The 13,627-nt window shown below is 41.4% G+C and overlaps 1 protein-coding gene across 2 annotated transcripts in view; it reads left to right on the forward strand.

The window, feature by feature from the left end:
* The window catches only part of LOC122671846 (nudix hydrolase 19, chloroplastic), a 64,527-nt gene that overhangs the window by 24,297 nt on the left and 26,603 nt on the right, over window positions 1–13,627 (forward strand). For both annotated transcript variants that reach the window (XM_043869297.1, XM_043869296.1), the window contains one exon: window positions 7,228–7,320. In XM_043869297.1, coding sequence (XP_043725232.1) covers window positions 7,228–7,320 — 93 coding nt within the window. The remainder of the gene's footprint in view (window positions 1–7,227; window positions 7,321–13,627) is intronic.

The raw sequence follows: 13,627 nt of genomic DNA on the forward strand, positions 1-13,627 counted from the left end.
CTTGATTCCTTTTGGTTTAATCCATTCTGATGTATGGGGGCCTGCTCGATGTGTTTCTACTTTTGTTTTAGATGGTTTGTCACCTTCATTGATTGCTTTAGTTGGACAACTTGGGTTTATTTGATGCATAGCAAGAGTGATGTGTTCAATTGTTTCCTTTTGTTCCATAAAATGGTCTAGACCCAGTTCAATGCCAAGGTGAAGATTCTTCGATTAGATAATGGTAAAGAGTATATGGATGGTGCCTTTCGCTCGTATTTGGACAGCCATGGGATCATACACCAGACTTCTTATGTTGACACTCCTGCTCAAAATGGGGTGACTGAACGCAAGAATAGACATCTATTGGAGGTTGCTCGTTCTCTTATGTTTTCTATGGTTGTGCCTCCTCGTTTCTGGGGTGATGCTGTACTCACCGCCACTTATCTCATCAATAGGCTTCCCTCTCGGGTCTTACATGGCAGCTGTCCCTTGGATCTGCTGGTTGGGATATCCACTTTTACTATGCCACCAAAACTATTTGGCTGTGTCGTGTTTGCACGAAATCACCATGTACACGGAAAATTTGATCCCAAAGGGTTATGGTGTATTTTTCTTGGTTACTCAGCTACCCAGAAGGGATATAAGTGCTATCATCCTCCTACAAGAAAGGTTTTTGTCACCATGGACATAGTTTTCTGAGAGTCTGAGGCTTACTTTCCGCAGCCAGTCCCTCTTCTGTACCTCTTCAGGGGGAGATTCTAACTGGTGAAGAGGTCCCGCTGATTGCTCCTCTGGATGTTGAAATACCTACTATAGAGGATGTTTCGGTTGAACTAGAAGATGGAGTTATAAGTCAGGAACAAGAAGTGGGACAGACTAAGCAACAGGTGCATAGGGAGAAAAATGTGAAACAAATATACTCTCGGGGAACTGATTTTCCTTTGGATGGCCCTCGGTACAAAGAGAAAGAGACCACCACCACTGCGCCACCTATACAATCGGCATCTCTTCCTACTCCAAGTCTTGCTCCTAGTCGTATTTCTGGTAAGCCTCCTCTTGATCCCAGTCTTGATTTACCCATTGCTATTAGAAAACCAAAAAGAAGTTGTACACAACACCCCATTTCTAACTTTGTGTCATACAACTCTCTAACTCCTGCTTTCCATGCTTTCGTATCTTCTTTATCCTGTCTCTATTTCTACAATTAGCAGGAAGCAATAGCCGAACAGAAATGGAAGGATGCAATAAATGAAGAGATGCTTGCCCTTGAGAAAAATCAGACCTGGGATTTGGTAAGTCCCGAGACCTGTTGGTTATAAATGGGTCTTTATTGTGAAGCACAAGGCTGATGGCTCAGTAGAAAGATACAAAGCTAGATTAGTAGCCAAAGGGTTTACTCAAACCCAAGGAATTGACTATTAAGAGACCTTTGCTCCTGTAGCAAAGATGAATACTGTGCGGGTCATTATGTCTTGCGCTGTGAATTAAGGATGGGAACTCCAACAACTCGATGTGAAGAATGCCTTCCTGCATGGAGATGTGGAAGAGGATGTTTACATGGAGATACCTCCTGGTTTTACCTCTTCAGAGACTCAGGGAAAGGTGTGTAAGTTGAAGAAGGCTCTGTATGGTCTGAAGCAGTCACCAAGGGCTTGGTTTGGCGGATTCCATGAGGCTATGGTTGGATATGGGTATAAGCAAAGCAGTGCTGACCACACATTGTTTGTTAAAAGGGTGGGATAGCAAGTGACAGTTTTGATTGTCTATGTTGACGACATAGTAATCACGGGCAGTGATGCACAGGAAATCCAGAAGCAAAAAACTTAATTGGGCACAGAATTTGAAGTCAGGGACTTGGGCAGATTAAGATATTTCTTAGGGATTGAGGTGGCCTATTTAGCTAAGGGCATATCTCTCTCCCAAAGAAAATATACCCTGGATCTATTCAATGAAACAGGGATGCTTGGATGTAGACCAGCGGATACACCTCTGGAGCCCAACACACATTTGAAGAGTAAGGAAGGTGACCCAGTGGACAAGGGCAGCTATCAGAGGTTAGTTGGCCAATTAATATACCTCTCACATACCCGACCAGATATCACATTTGCTGTGAGTGTTGTCAGTCAATATATGCATGATCCTTACTCTTCTCACTTGGAAGCAACACATAGGATACTCTGGTATCTCAAGTCCTCTCCTGGAAAAGGGGTACTGTATTCTCCAAATAATCATCTCCGGATAGAAGCTTACACTGATGCAGATTGGGCTGGCAACCGTGATGATAGGAAGTCAACATCCGGGTATTGCACATTTGTTGGAGGAAACCTAACTACTTGGAGAAGCAAAAAACAAGTTGTTGTAACTCGATCTAGTGCTGAAGCTGAATTTCGGGCTATGACACAAGGTATTTGTGAACTCCTCTGGCTCAAGCAACTTCTTCAAGATTTGGGGATGAATGCTGATCTTCCCATGAGGCTCTACTGTGACAGCAAGTCGGCAATCAACATTGCTTACAACCCGGTTCAACATGATCGTACCAAACATGTTGAGATTGACCAACACTTCATCAAAGAGAAGTTGGAACAAGGGATAATTTGTATCCCGCTCATTCAGTCTAGTGAACAGTTGGCTAATATCCTTACCAAAGGAATCAGTACCAAGTTATTTTTTCCTATTGTTAGCAAGTTGGGCATGTTTGATATGTATGTACCAACTTGAGGGGGAGTGTTGTAATATGGGTTCAGGGGTAATATTGTCCTTGTACCTATAGTGTCTAGGTTCATTATGCACATGTCAAATGTGTTAGTTGAGTGTTGAGCAAGTCATTCCATATTTGTAATATTCTAAGATTATAAATAAAGGCATGACCACTATTATAGAGACAAGCCAGTATTCACGGAATTCTACATTTGTAATCTCCCCCTGTATAAGAACATCTCCCCCTGAAGTAGAGGGAGGAACAGTAGGAACAGATTCATCATGCACATACCAAAGGGTGGGTTCTATGGTCAACACATCTTCACTAAAACTCTCCCCCTGAAGAGGTGGGACGAATAATAGGAGAGACTCATGAAAAACAACATCCATACTTACCATAGTATGTCGGGTAGGAGGATAATACACTTGTACCCCTTTTGGGTGGCAGAGTAGCCTAAGAAAATGCAGCGGAGACCACGGGGTTTAAGTTTACCGGGAGATCTAGTGTCCCTAGCATAACAAACATAACCGAAAACCCTAAGGGGAACAATAAAAGAAGAAGAGCCATGTACAGTTCAGCTGGGGATTTGAAATAAAAAATCCGGGTAGGCAGCTTATTAATCAAATAGGCTACAGTAAGGACAGAATCCCCTCAATAAAAGGAGGGAACATTTCAAGCAAACATAAGGGCCCGAGCCACCTCCAAGAGATGGCGATTTTTTCTCTCAGCCTTCGGGCTGGAGTATCAGCATAGCTGGTCTGATGTAAAATCCCATGGGTAGCAAGGTATTTTTGGAACTGACCTTCCATATACTGTCCCATTGTCACTTCTCAAAATTTTTGACAGTGGCATTAAATTGGGTCTGAACCATCTTATGAAAATGCTGAATACACGAAAAAACTTCATTTTTTGTATGCATTAAGTAAACCCAAGTAGTTCTAGAATAATAGTCTATAAAGGTGACAAACCAATGGACACAATGTCAAGTAATAGAAACTTTGCGACTAGGACCCCACACATTAGTATGAACCAAATGAAAAAGGGAAGAACATCTTTTATTATAAATAGGATAATTTGAACGTGTCTGTTTGGCCAATATACACGCCTTACAAAAAAATTCTTCCTTATTACAATTTCTAACCAAAGCTGGAAATAAATGAGATAAAGTTCCTAAGGGAGGTGTCCCAATCTAGAATGCCATCGGTGCAATTCAGAGGAGAAAGAAGAAAGCTGACACAATTGAGAAGGTAATGCTGTGGGAGGAAGACGACCATCATCAAGCAGGTACAATCCACCATGCACTTTACCACATCCAATCGTTCGTCCCATTTCCAGTTCCTGAAAAACACAATGAGTGGGAAAAAATGTAACTTTGCAATTTAGATCTTTAGAAAGACTACTAATGAAAGAATATTAGTAGTAAAATTGGAATATGTAATACTGAAGACAAGTTAAGGGATGATGAACAACTAATGAAACCCTTTCTTGAAATGGAGGAGAGGGAGCCATCAGCTACCTAGACTTTATCCTTGCTAGAAGTAGGAGAATATGTATGAAATAGGTTGGAAGAACCTGTCATGTGATCAGTGGCACCAGAGTCTATAATCCATGGGGAAGAGACAACCGATGTACAATGACCAGCAAACGAAATACCTGAATGGGCAAAGTGGGAACCTGATGGAGTGGAAGAATTGGCAGGAGTAGATGTAGTAGAAGCAGTAGAAGCCTATAGCATACGCCTGAAAGCCTATAATTCTTCTTGGGAGAGACCATGTTCAGAAGTGGGGGCAGTAGTAACACTTTCAGCGTGATTAGCCTTGTTTTTAGTTTTACCACGACCACATTTGGCTTCAAAGTCAAGGTTTCCCATGGAGTTTCCAGTAAGTAGCCTTAGTGTGATAAGGTTTGTTGCAATAGGTTCCTTGGTGGAAGTAGTAGCACTAGGAGAAGCATTAGTAGTAGTAGGAGCAAGGTTGGGACCAGCCTGTAGGGCAGACCTATCAACCGTAGGAGTATGAAGCATAGCAGCCCTACGAGTCTCCTCTGTATGAACCAAAGCATAGGACTGCTCCAGTGTAGGGAAGGGAGTTATACACTCCTACTAAGAACTTGCACACGAATAGGGTCATACTCAATGTTCAGACCTGCCAAGAAGTCATACACTCGCAATTTTATTGACTTGCTTCCTATAGGCAGCAATATTAGCAGGAGTCGTAGGCTGAAAAGCCGAGTAGTGATCCAATTGCTGCCATTAGCTTTTGAGGACAGCATAGTATTGAGAGATCGAGAGCTCCTTTTGAGTGGTGTCATGTACTTTCTTATTTCATACACCTGAGCATCAATCCCAATCTGTCCGTATGTCTCCTTTGCAGCAGCCCAAATCTGATGTGCAGTGTCCAATAACAAATAACCACTGGATAGGTCTGATTGCATAAAATGAAACAAGAAGAAAATCACCATGGCATCATTTGAAAGCCATCGGTCTTGAAATGGTGCAGTAGTGGTGCCAAGGAGATGCCCAGTAAGACCACGGGCAGCAATGGTTAAATAGGTAGATCGGGACCACATCAGGTAATTTGTCCCATTAAGTTTAATAGCAGAAGCATAAGGCAGATATTCACTACTTTGGTGGCCATCAATGCTGGAAGTAGCAATGGTAATTTCAGACCCATCCATACTAAACTTCAAAACAGCAAAAATACAAGTTGTCGATGCAGCAAGCCAAGAGCCGAAAACAGAAAAAAATTCAGATCGATATGGGCATAATCGATCCAAGGAAGAAAATCTGTAAATCTTCAAAAACTTCGATAAGGCTGCAGAAGAATTAGGTACCAGCCTACTCGAGTGCTCCTTGAAGTAGAAGCAAATAGCCCTTCAAAAATCAGCAGGAGCTAAAACCTGTAACCCCAAAATCGATAAGAGTCAGGGTTTTGAACAAAACCCTGAAAGGAGATTGGGAATTGTCTTCAGTTGGTGGTGTAAACCTATGATAGGTGCTGTCCAAGGCTGCTAATATGGATCTCCAAGAAGGAAAATCAATCCTCAAAGCAAATAGAGGCATGATCTTCAAGAAGGGGAGAACTCCAAAAATCGTAGAAGGAAAAAACAGCAGCTATCGATCTCAATTGGTATTTAGAACATTGTTTGAAGAGGTTTGATGAAGGGCAGCATCTAGATCATAAGATCACCTCATTACAGCTGCCCTAAACTGGATGAAGAGAACCAAAGGAAGAAAGAGGAGAAGAGATCTAGAGGAAGAGGGAGGGAGGAAAAAACGATGGAGGGGAAGTTTTGAAACCTAGATCAAAGAATTTGGCTCTGATATCATGTTAACAAAACAGAATTTTAATGAATGCTTGAATGATCAATTAGACCAAGCAAGCCATATATTTATAATATCAGAATTGCATCCTAAAGGACAGAATTGTCCCTACTCTAACCGACTCTAACTAATAGAGTCGGCAGTACATAAAACATAAAAAATATAAGCCCAAAAGGACAAGAATACCCCCATGGTATTCTAGTGTACATTATTCAACAACTGTCTATGGGTACCACTCCCATTTTGTCACGTACTTCAGCTTTCAATCCCAATTTGAAACGGGAAAGAAGCTGATCATCTTCCTCATCGACTTTAGTCATAGTTCTAAAACTCATCTCGATTCGGCGAGTTTCTCGGTTTTCTGAGAAACTAAGACTAGATGGCATACGGTACATAAAAGTGCAATATCTCGGCAAGATCTCGGATCTCGGGTTGAGATCTCAGGTTGACCCATGGAAATGACCCTTCTACTATGTATTTACTTACCTAACTCGATAGAACTCGACATATCTCGGCGAGATCTCGGATCTTGGGTGGACCCATGGAAATGACCCATCTACTTGTATTTGACATTTTCACATATTTTCAACCGTTGAATTGTTTTACTGATACCTTCAATTTTTAACCAACTTTGACAACCTTTTTAGCCAAGTATAAATTCACTTGGGCTGAAATTGTACAGTTATACAAGGGACCGGGGGGGGGGGGGGATGACGGCTATGTCCTTTTCACTCGCCTTTCCACCATGTTCTATTTGGGCTACTGTTTGGTGCTCTGCCTGAGTGTGCTTCCTAGTTTCTATTTTTTGCTTTCCGCATTGTCAGTATTGTGTTTAAGTAGCTTAAGAGCTACCTTATGATGGCTTACACAATCATTTTGAGGCTGTTTAAACTTTTGATCATGATAGATCATCTCATAAAGCAAAGGTGATAAGGTAATGTTTGAAACCTCTTTGATTGTGAGTGACTTGAACCCTGAAGCTACAAAACGAAGCTCTCTGCATCTCTGTAACTATTTCAAGGTGTTATGGAATAATGTGAATGTGCTGTAATATCTATATATCTTCATAAACTAGTCGGTAGATATTTTTTTAATATTCTAATATTAAGGGATCACTGTTGACTGTATACATTCTTTGATTTTAATAATTATTTACAATTTTTGGTGTTTATAAAATGTCTTTATTTCAATTGATTTTCTGTTTTGCAATCTGCAATGCTACCAGTTGGACCAAACAGCATGCCATGTCAGTTGATGGTTGGGTTCTTTGCGTATGCCAAGTCATTCGACATACAAGTGGACAAAGAAGAGTTAGAAGGTACACTGACCAATTATTGGATAGTGTGAAGTTTGGTAGTGGTTTATGTTTCTCTGCCCCCTATTATGATCAACTTCATTTTTATTTATGCTATTTTACTTTGTTAAATTTAGTATATGTAATAAACACTATGCCTTTTGTTGAAACAAAAATGACCTAGAGTTGATAGTGAAGAGAAAAATGATGGAAAATGAACAATTATACAATGAAGAAAAGATTTAAATGATTCAGCTGTTAGTGACACCCGTGGCCAAGATGGTCAGAGAGAGCTACGACTAATGAAATTTGGAGAGTTCAGTAAGAGTATGTGAACAGATGTCTTAAAATCCCTTATATATACAAAAAAGATAGTGGGAGAGCAATACAATTTTACATGATAAAGATGGCCTCCTTGGGCATTTGGTGGCACTGCCCCCAACTCCCCTCACCTAGAGGGGCCGGCCGTTGGCACTTTCCAACTGATCATAATGCCCAGGCCGAGGTCTTTAGGATGACGCCAACACAACACACTGTAAATGAGCTAATTCTTTGGCTAATATCGGAATAAACTTTCAATTAAATAACAAAAGCACCAGCACCATATTCAGCTGTTTTGTCAATCATTAAATAAAGCAAACAAGATATCACTTTTAATCTTAATGCTTCTCTGTATAAAATGAATAATCTTCAATCTCAATAAAGAATCCTTTGCATCTCCCTGCTAAGAAGTTAATTGTCGTTGGATAACGCCTTTTCATACCATGCCATCCATCTCCAAGGCCACCAATTCCTTGGGGGTCTGCAATTGTCTAAACAGCATTGGAACTTAGCTTGAATTTTTTTTTGGACAACAAGAAGAAATTTATTAGAAGAAGTGATGCTTCACCTTCAAAACCTAGGCCAAATTTGATATGGGAGGCCTTTGAAAACTAAGGATTTCATCTAGCTTCTTGTTGCTTCCTGTAGGAACTGATGGATTGTCTGCTTCAATTGTCTGGGTGCTCATTGTCTTGCTTCTGGGCTTCAAGATAGTAACTGGTGGAGATGCATCATCCAGTGTACTATTTTTCTTCAACTCCTCAAGCTCTGCTTTCAATATCAAGAGATGTTCTTTTAGTTTGCTGCACTCCTCTATTTTGGAGGCTAGGGTTTTGTCCATGTCACAAGTTATCTTCTTTGTTTCTTCCACTGTGACCTTCGGCTACACACAATCATATCTGCTGCCTCTCCTAGTTGCTTTGCCATTTTCTTGTTTTTTCTCCCACTCATCCCTGAGATCTTCTAAAGCAAATAACAATTCTGCCTCGAGGTCAATTACTCCAGATTCTTCTTCATCCTTAGAATTTGCAGCTGCTTCCTCTTGATTTTTGTCTTGATAGACCATGAAGAATAGCTCATCAGCTTCATCACATGAATCATCTAATGTAGTCCTAGATTTGAATTGTTCAAACTAGGAACCAATTGGATCTTTACCAAAGGATAGGGTCAGTTTAGGGTTTAAAACCATGAAAAAATATTAGGTCAGGGAAAACACCTCAATAAACAAGAAATCGTATGAGGGAACCAAGAGAACTGTTGAATTCCATGAATACTGGCTTGTTAATGAGACAGAGGCCATGCCTTTATTTATAACTTCATAATATTGCAAATATGGAATGATTTACTCAATCCTTATCTAACACATTTAACATGTGCATAATGTTAGAACCGTAGGGGTATTTTAGACCCTTTTTCTTATGTTTTTTATGTTTCTATTATGTGGGCTTTAGTCCCACATTGCTTATTTGTACTTTTGTTCTCTATTCTCATTGATATAAATAAAGAGCTTGGGATGGTCATTAATCATCCAAGCCTTACTCTAATTCTAAATTTGTTAACATGGCATCAGAGTAGGTTTTGAATTAGGGTCCTCTACCTTCTATTTTCAGCTCGTTCTTTCTCCTCTCTCTCGTTCTCCTCTTCTCTTCTCTTTTTTCTTCTTTTGTTTTCTATTCTTCAATAGGGCAGCACTGATGAGGTGATCCATAGATCCAGCTGCTGCCCTTTCTCACCTCATTCCATGATTAAATAAGTTTTCGAATATCAACAACACCTTGGCTGCAATATTTGAAGCTTCCCATATTTGATTGATTCCACCTCAACTGTAAAGAATCAATCTCCCTTATTGAAGATCAAGAACTGCAGCAGGTTCCTTTGTTGAAGTTTTTTTTATCTAAGATCTGCCTTGAAGACCCCCTAGATCGATTTATCCAAAAACAGGGTTTTTTTCAAAACCCTGACAAATATTGATCCAGGGGCTGCTGTCTTCTGTTGGGGCTGATATTTGGAGGGGTGCTTAGTCTCTTCTAGACCCACACTCGAGCTAAGTTTCAGCTCAATCCAATGCTTTTTTTGCAGGTTTCTCTCCCTACATCGATCTCAACAAAATCAGGTCAAAACCTTGAAAAAATCGATCTCAGGGTTTTGAGCCTCTGTTGGTGCTGGTTCTTCACTTATAATGACATATCTGCCCCAAATTTGAGTCTCAACAATTCAGTTTTTGGGCCTATTCTTCCCTATATTGATTTCAGTCTAGCAGGGTTTTTTTCACAACCCTGAAAAAATCAATCTAGGGGCTCCATTTGTCTGCTGCTGCTGATTTTTGGAGACACATCTTGTGACATTGGATGGAGATTCTTCTCCAATTTTCAGCCTTTAATTTGGAGGATTTCTTGTGTTTCTTGCTACCACAGCCTTCTCTGCGATTTGGTTTGTTCTATTGCACTTATGGCTGAATCTGAAGTTTCTACTGGAACTTATATTGATAATGGGTATAGTAGGAATGGTTCCCGTGATCTTCTCCCTAATCCTATTAAACTGGATGGGAGCAATTACCTGATATGGTCTTGCTCTGCCTACTTTGCCATTGCTGGTCGTGGGCTTACTGGCCATATTGATGGCACTACTGTCATGCCAGCTGAAGTTGGCCCTTCTCTGACCAGGTGGATCTCCAACAATGGTGTACTTATGTCCTATTTGATTGGCTCAATGTGTTAGAAGTCATGTAATAGGGGTAGTTTAGGAACTAGTTCTATCACTAGTTGCCTTATTATGTAATTCTTCTTTATTTCTTTATTTCCCTTTTACCTCCCTGGGGAGGTGGATGTAATTCCATATTAGTTGTGATTAATGAATATATGGTGAATGGAGAAGTCTCTCCATTCATAATCGATTACAGCCCCAACACTCTCTTCTCTCTTCTCTCTTCTCTTGCTATCTTCTTCCTCCTCCAATCTCTTCCTTCTCCCTTCTTATTTCCTAAACCTAGAATCTAACTTGGTATCAGAGCTTTAGGTTTGAGAGTCCTATCATCTTCCTTTCCTTATTTTTTTCCCTCTCTTTGAGATCCTAGAACTCAAAGGATCTCACGGAAGAGGTTCCTATGTAAACCTCTTGCTGAAGAGATATGAAATAGGTCTTCTACAATCTATTTAGGTGATTGAAGATGGTCTTGAACCCTTGTGAAGCTCCATTGAAGCTGTATTGAAGGTTTCCGCCGTTTCTGTTGCAGGCCATGTCCTTCTCTTTCTCGGCAGTTTTTGGAGCTTGGAATAGTTCAATAGGATCGTCTGAGGTCCTTTCTATGCTCCATGTGTGCTTCCTTGATGGATGAAGGCTCGCTGAAGCATAACTCAATTTCGTTGGATGCTATTACGCCCGATTTCCGCTAGTTGCAGGTTTAAACCATGTCTCAGCTCCATTTCAGCATGGGTTTGGCTGTTGGAGCAGCCCACTAGGATCGTATAGGGGTCCTATTTCTGGCCTTTGTGTTTCCCATTGATGGATGAGACTTTCCTTTGAGCAGTACTCAGTTTTGTGGTGATTTTTTGTTGCCCAGGTAAACCTGATACTGCTATATTTCTCTTGTTCTTACATTTAGGATATATTGGGCTTTTTGTTTGGTTGAGAGGTGATTATGACTACATCTTGGAGCTTGTGTAAGCTGTTCTTACTCTTTGAAGAGTGTGAGGCCTGATGTTTTAATGCACTTGAAGTGTTTGATTTAAGTCCTCTTAGACATTTGCTGCTAGGACTGCTTCGACAGTGTGCTATCCTAGGCTGTTTGTAGGACTTCTTGCTTGTTTGGGTTGAGTGTGTACTCCCACTTGCCTTTGGTGATATTGTTTATTGTTGGTATCCATCATGGCTGGTTCGGATACATCGTGCATGCTGCTGATTCTCGGCCTCCCACTGTTGTCCCTCGGTTGGCTTATGAGAGTACTCATCAATGATTTCTTTTGTGAAGCTTGATGGTACGAATTACCTGGATTGGTCACACTCTGTGAGACTTTCTCTCAGGAGTAAGGGAAAGCTTGGATATATAACAGGTGCTATCAAGGCTCCCACAGCTGGTTCACCGGCCTTTGATAAATGGGAGACCGAAAATTCTACTATTATGACCTGGTTGATCTTCTCAATGAAGCCCGAGATTGGGAGAAGATTTATAAGGAAGGAAACCGCCAAAGCTATTTGGGACAGTGTCTCTGGGCCTTTGACAGAGTGGGTGACACTGCCAAGGTCTATCAGCTCCATCAACGAATCCACTCATTGAAACAGGGTGACAACACTATTTTTGAGTACTATAGTGCGTTCCTTACTCTTGTGGAAGAGTATGATCATTATAGAGACCTTCATTTGACCAACCCAGAGGATGAAGCCAAGGTGTATCTGACTCTTGAAAAAGAGCGTGTCTTCTCTTTGCTTAGGGGTTTGAACTCTGACTATGAGCCAGTTAGACTCCAGCTGTTGGGCCGGTCTCCCCTTCCCTCTCTTAGTGAAGTCTGTAGTTACTTACAGAGTGAAGAGACCAGGCGACTTACTATGGCACCACCACCAGCACCATCTGAGAGGTCAGCCCTCAATTCTAGTTCTGTTCGAGACACCCGTGGAGGTGGTAGAGGCCCAGGGCCTAACCGTGAGGAAGCTAGTACTGTGGAGACAGTTGGTGCCAGTGGAGTTGGGCGAGACAGATTTAAATGTGATCATTGTGGTCGCACTGGACACACCAAGGATAGGTGTTGGTCTCTCCATGGTCGTCCTCCTGGTATGCGTGGTCGTGGTGGCCGTAGAGGGGGAGCTCGGGCTCATTCCGAAGCGGCGACTGATGCTAATGCCCCATAGGATGACTTCACCTTTATGGATGCAGTGGTTCGCAGGGTTGTGTCACAGTTGAGCACATCTTCTACATCTAGTATGGCTGGATCCTCATTATCCTCAGCTTTGCAGGTCTCCACCTCAGCTTCCACTGCTGCCCAGTCTTGGGCCATTGACTCGGGTGCCACGGACCACATGACTGGTACATCTCATTATTATGATTCCTAAACCATTTGTTCTGGTAAAGACAAGGTTAGGGTAGCTGATGGCTCTCTTTCCTCCATATCTGGTAAGGGTAATATCCCTATGACATCATCTATTCCACTTTCTTCTGTTCTTCATGTCCCAAACCTTACTCTGAATCTTCTATTTGTGAGTCATCTGACTAAATCTCTCAATTGCTGTGTCACATTTTTTCCTTTTCACTATCTTTTTCAGGATTTGGTGATGAAGAGGATTATTGGTAGTGGACGTGAGGAGAAAGGCCTCTACTTTTTTGATCCGTTCTTGCCCACAGCTCATTCCTATGTGTATGGCCGAAACGATAGTAGTTCTGTGGATTCTGTTATGTTATGGCATTGCCGTCTTGGCCATCCATCTTTTGGTGTAATGAGGAAACAGTTGCCTCACTTATTTTCATCTATTGCCTCTTCTCATGTTTTTCAATGTGAAACCTGTATGTTTGCCAAACATTGTAGGTCTTCATATCCTTATCATGGTAATAGAACTATTGCTCCTTTTCATATTGTGCATACTAATGTGTGGGGTCCTTCCCTTACTACTTCTTTATTTGGCTATCGTTACTTTGTCATTTATTGATGATTTTTCCCGTGCCACATGGACTGTACTTTTGAAGCATAAGAGTGATGTTTGTGATGCCTTTCAGAATTTTTACCAAATGATTCTTACCCAATTTGAGACCCGCATCAAAATTGTGCGTTCTGATAAAGGGGGAGAGTACATGTTTGGTGGCCTTCAAGCCTTCTTTACTACTCATGGCATTATCCATCAGCTAGCGTGTGTTGCCACGCCCCAACAAAATGGGGTTGCTGAGAGGAAAAATCGCCATCTCCTAGAGGTCACCCGTAGTCTCTTGCTGGGCATGCATGTCCCCAAGACCTTCTGGTTTGCGGCTCTTCTAACCGCCTCCTTTCTCATCAATCGTATGCCTACCAAGCTTCTTAACTACAAATCT

Source organism: Telopea speciosissima, chromosome 8, assembly GCF_018873765.1.
Source record: "Telopea speciosissima isolate NSW1024214 ecotype Mountain lineage chromosome 8, Tspe_v1, whole genome shotgun sequence".
Taxonomy (NCBI): Eukaryota; Viridiplantae; Streptophyta; class Magnoliopsida; order Proteales; family Proteaceae; genus Telopea; species Telopea speciosissima.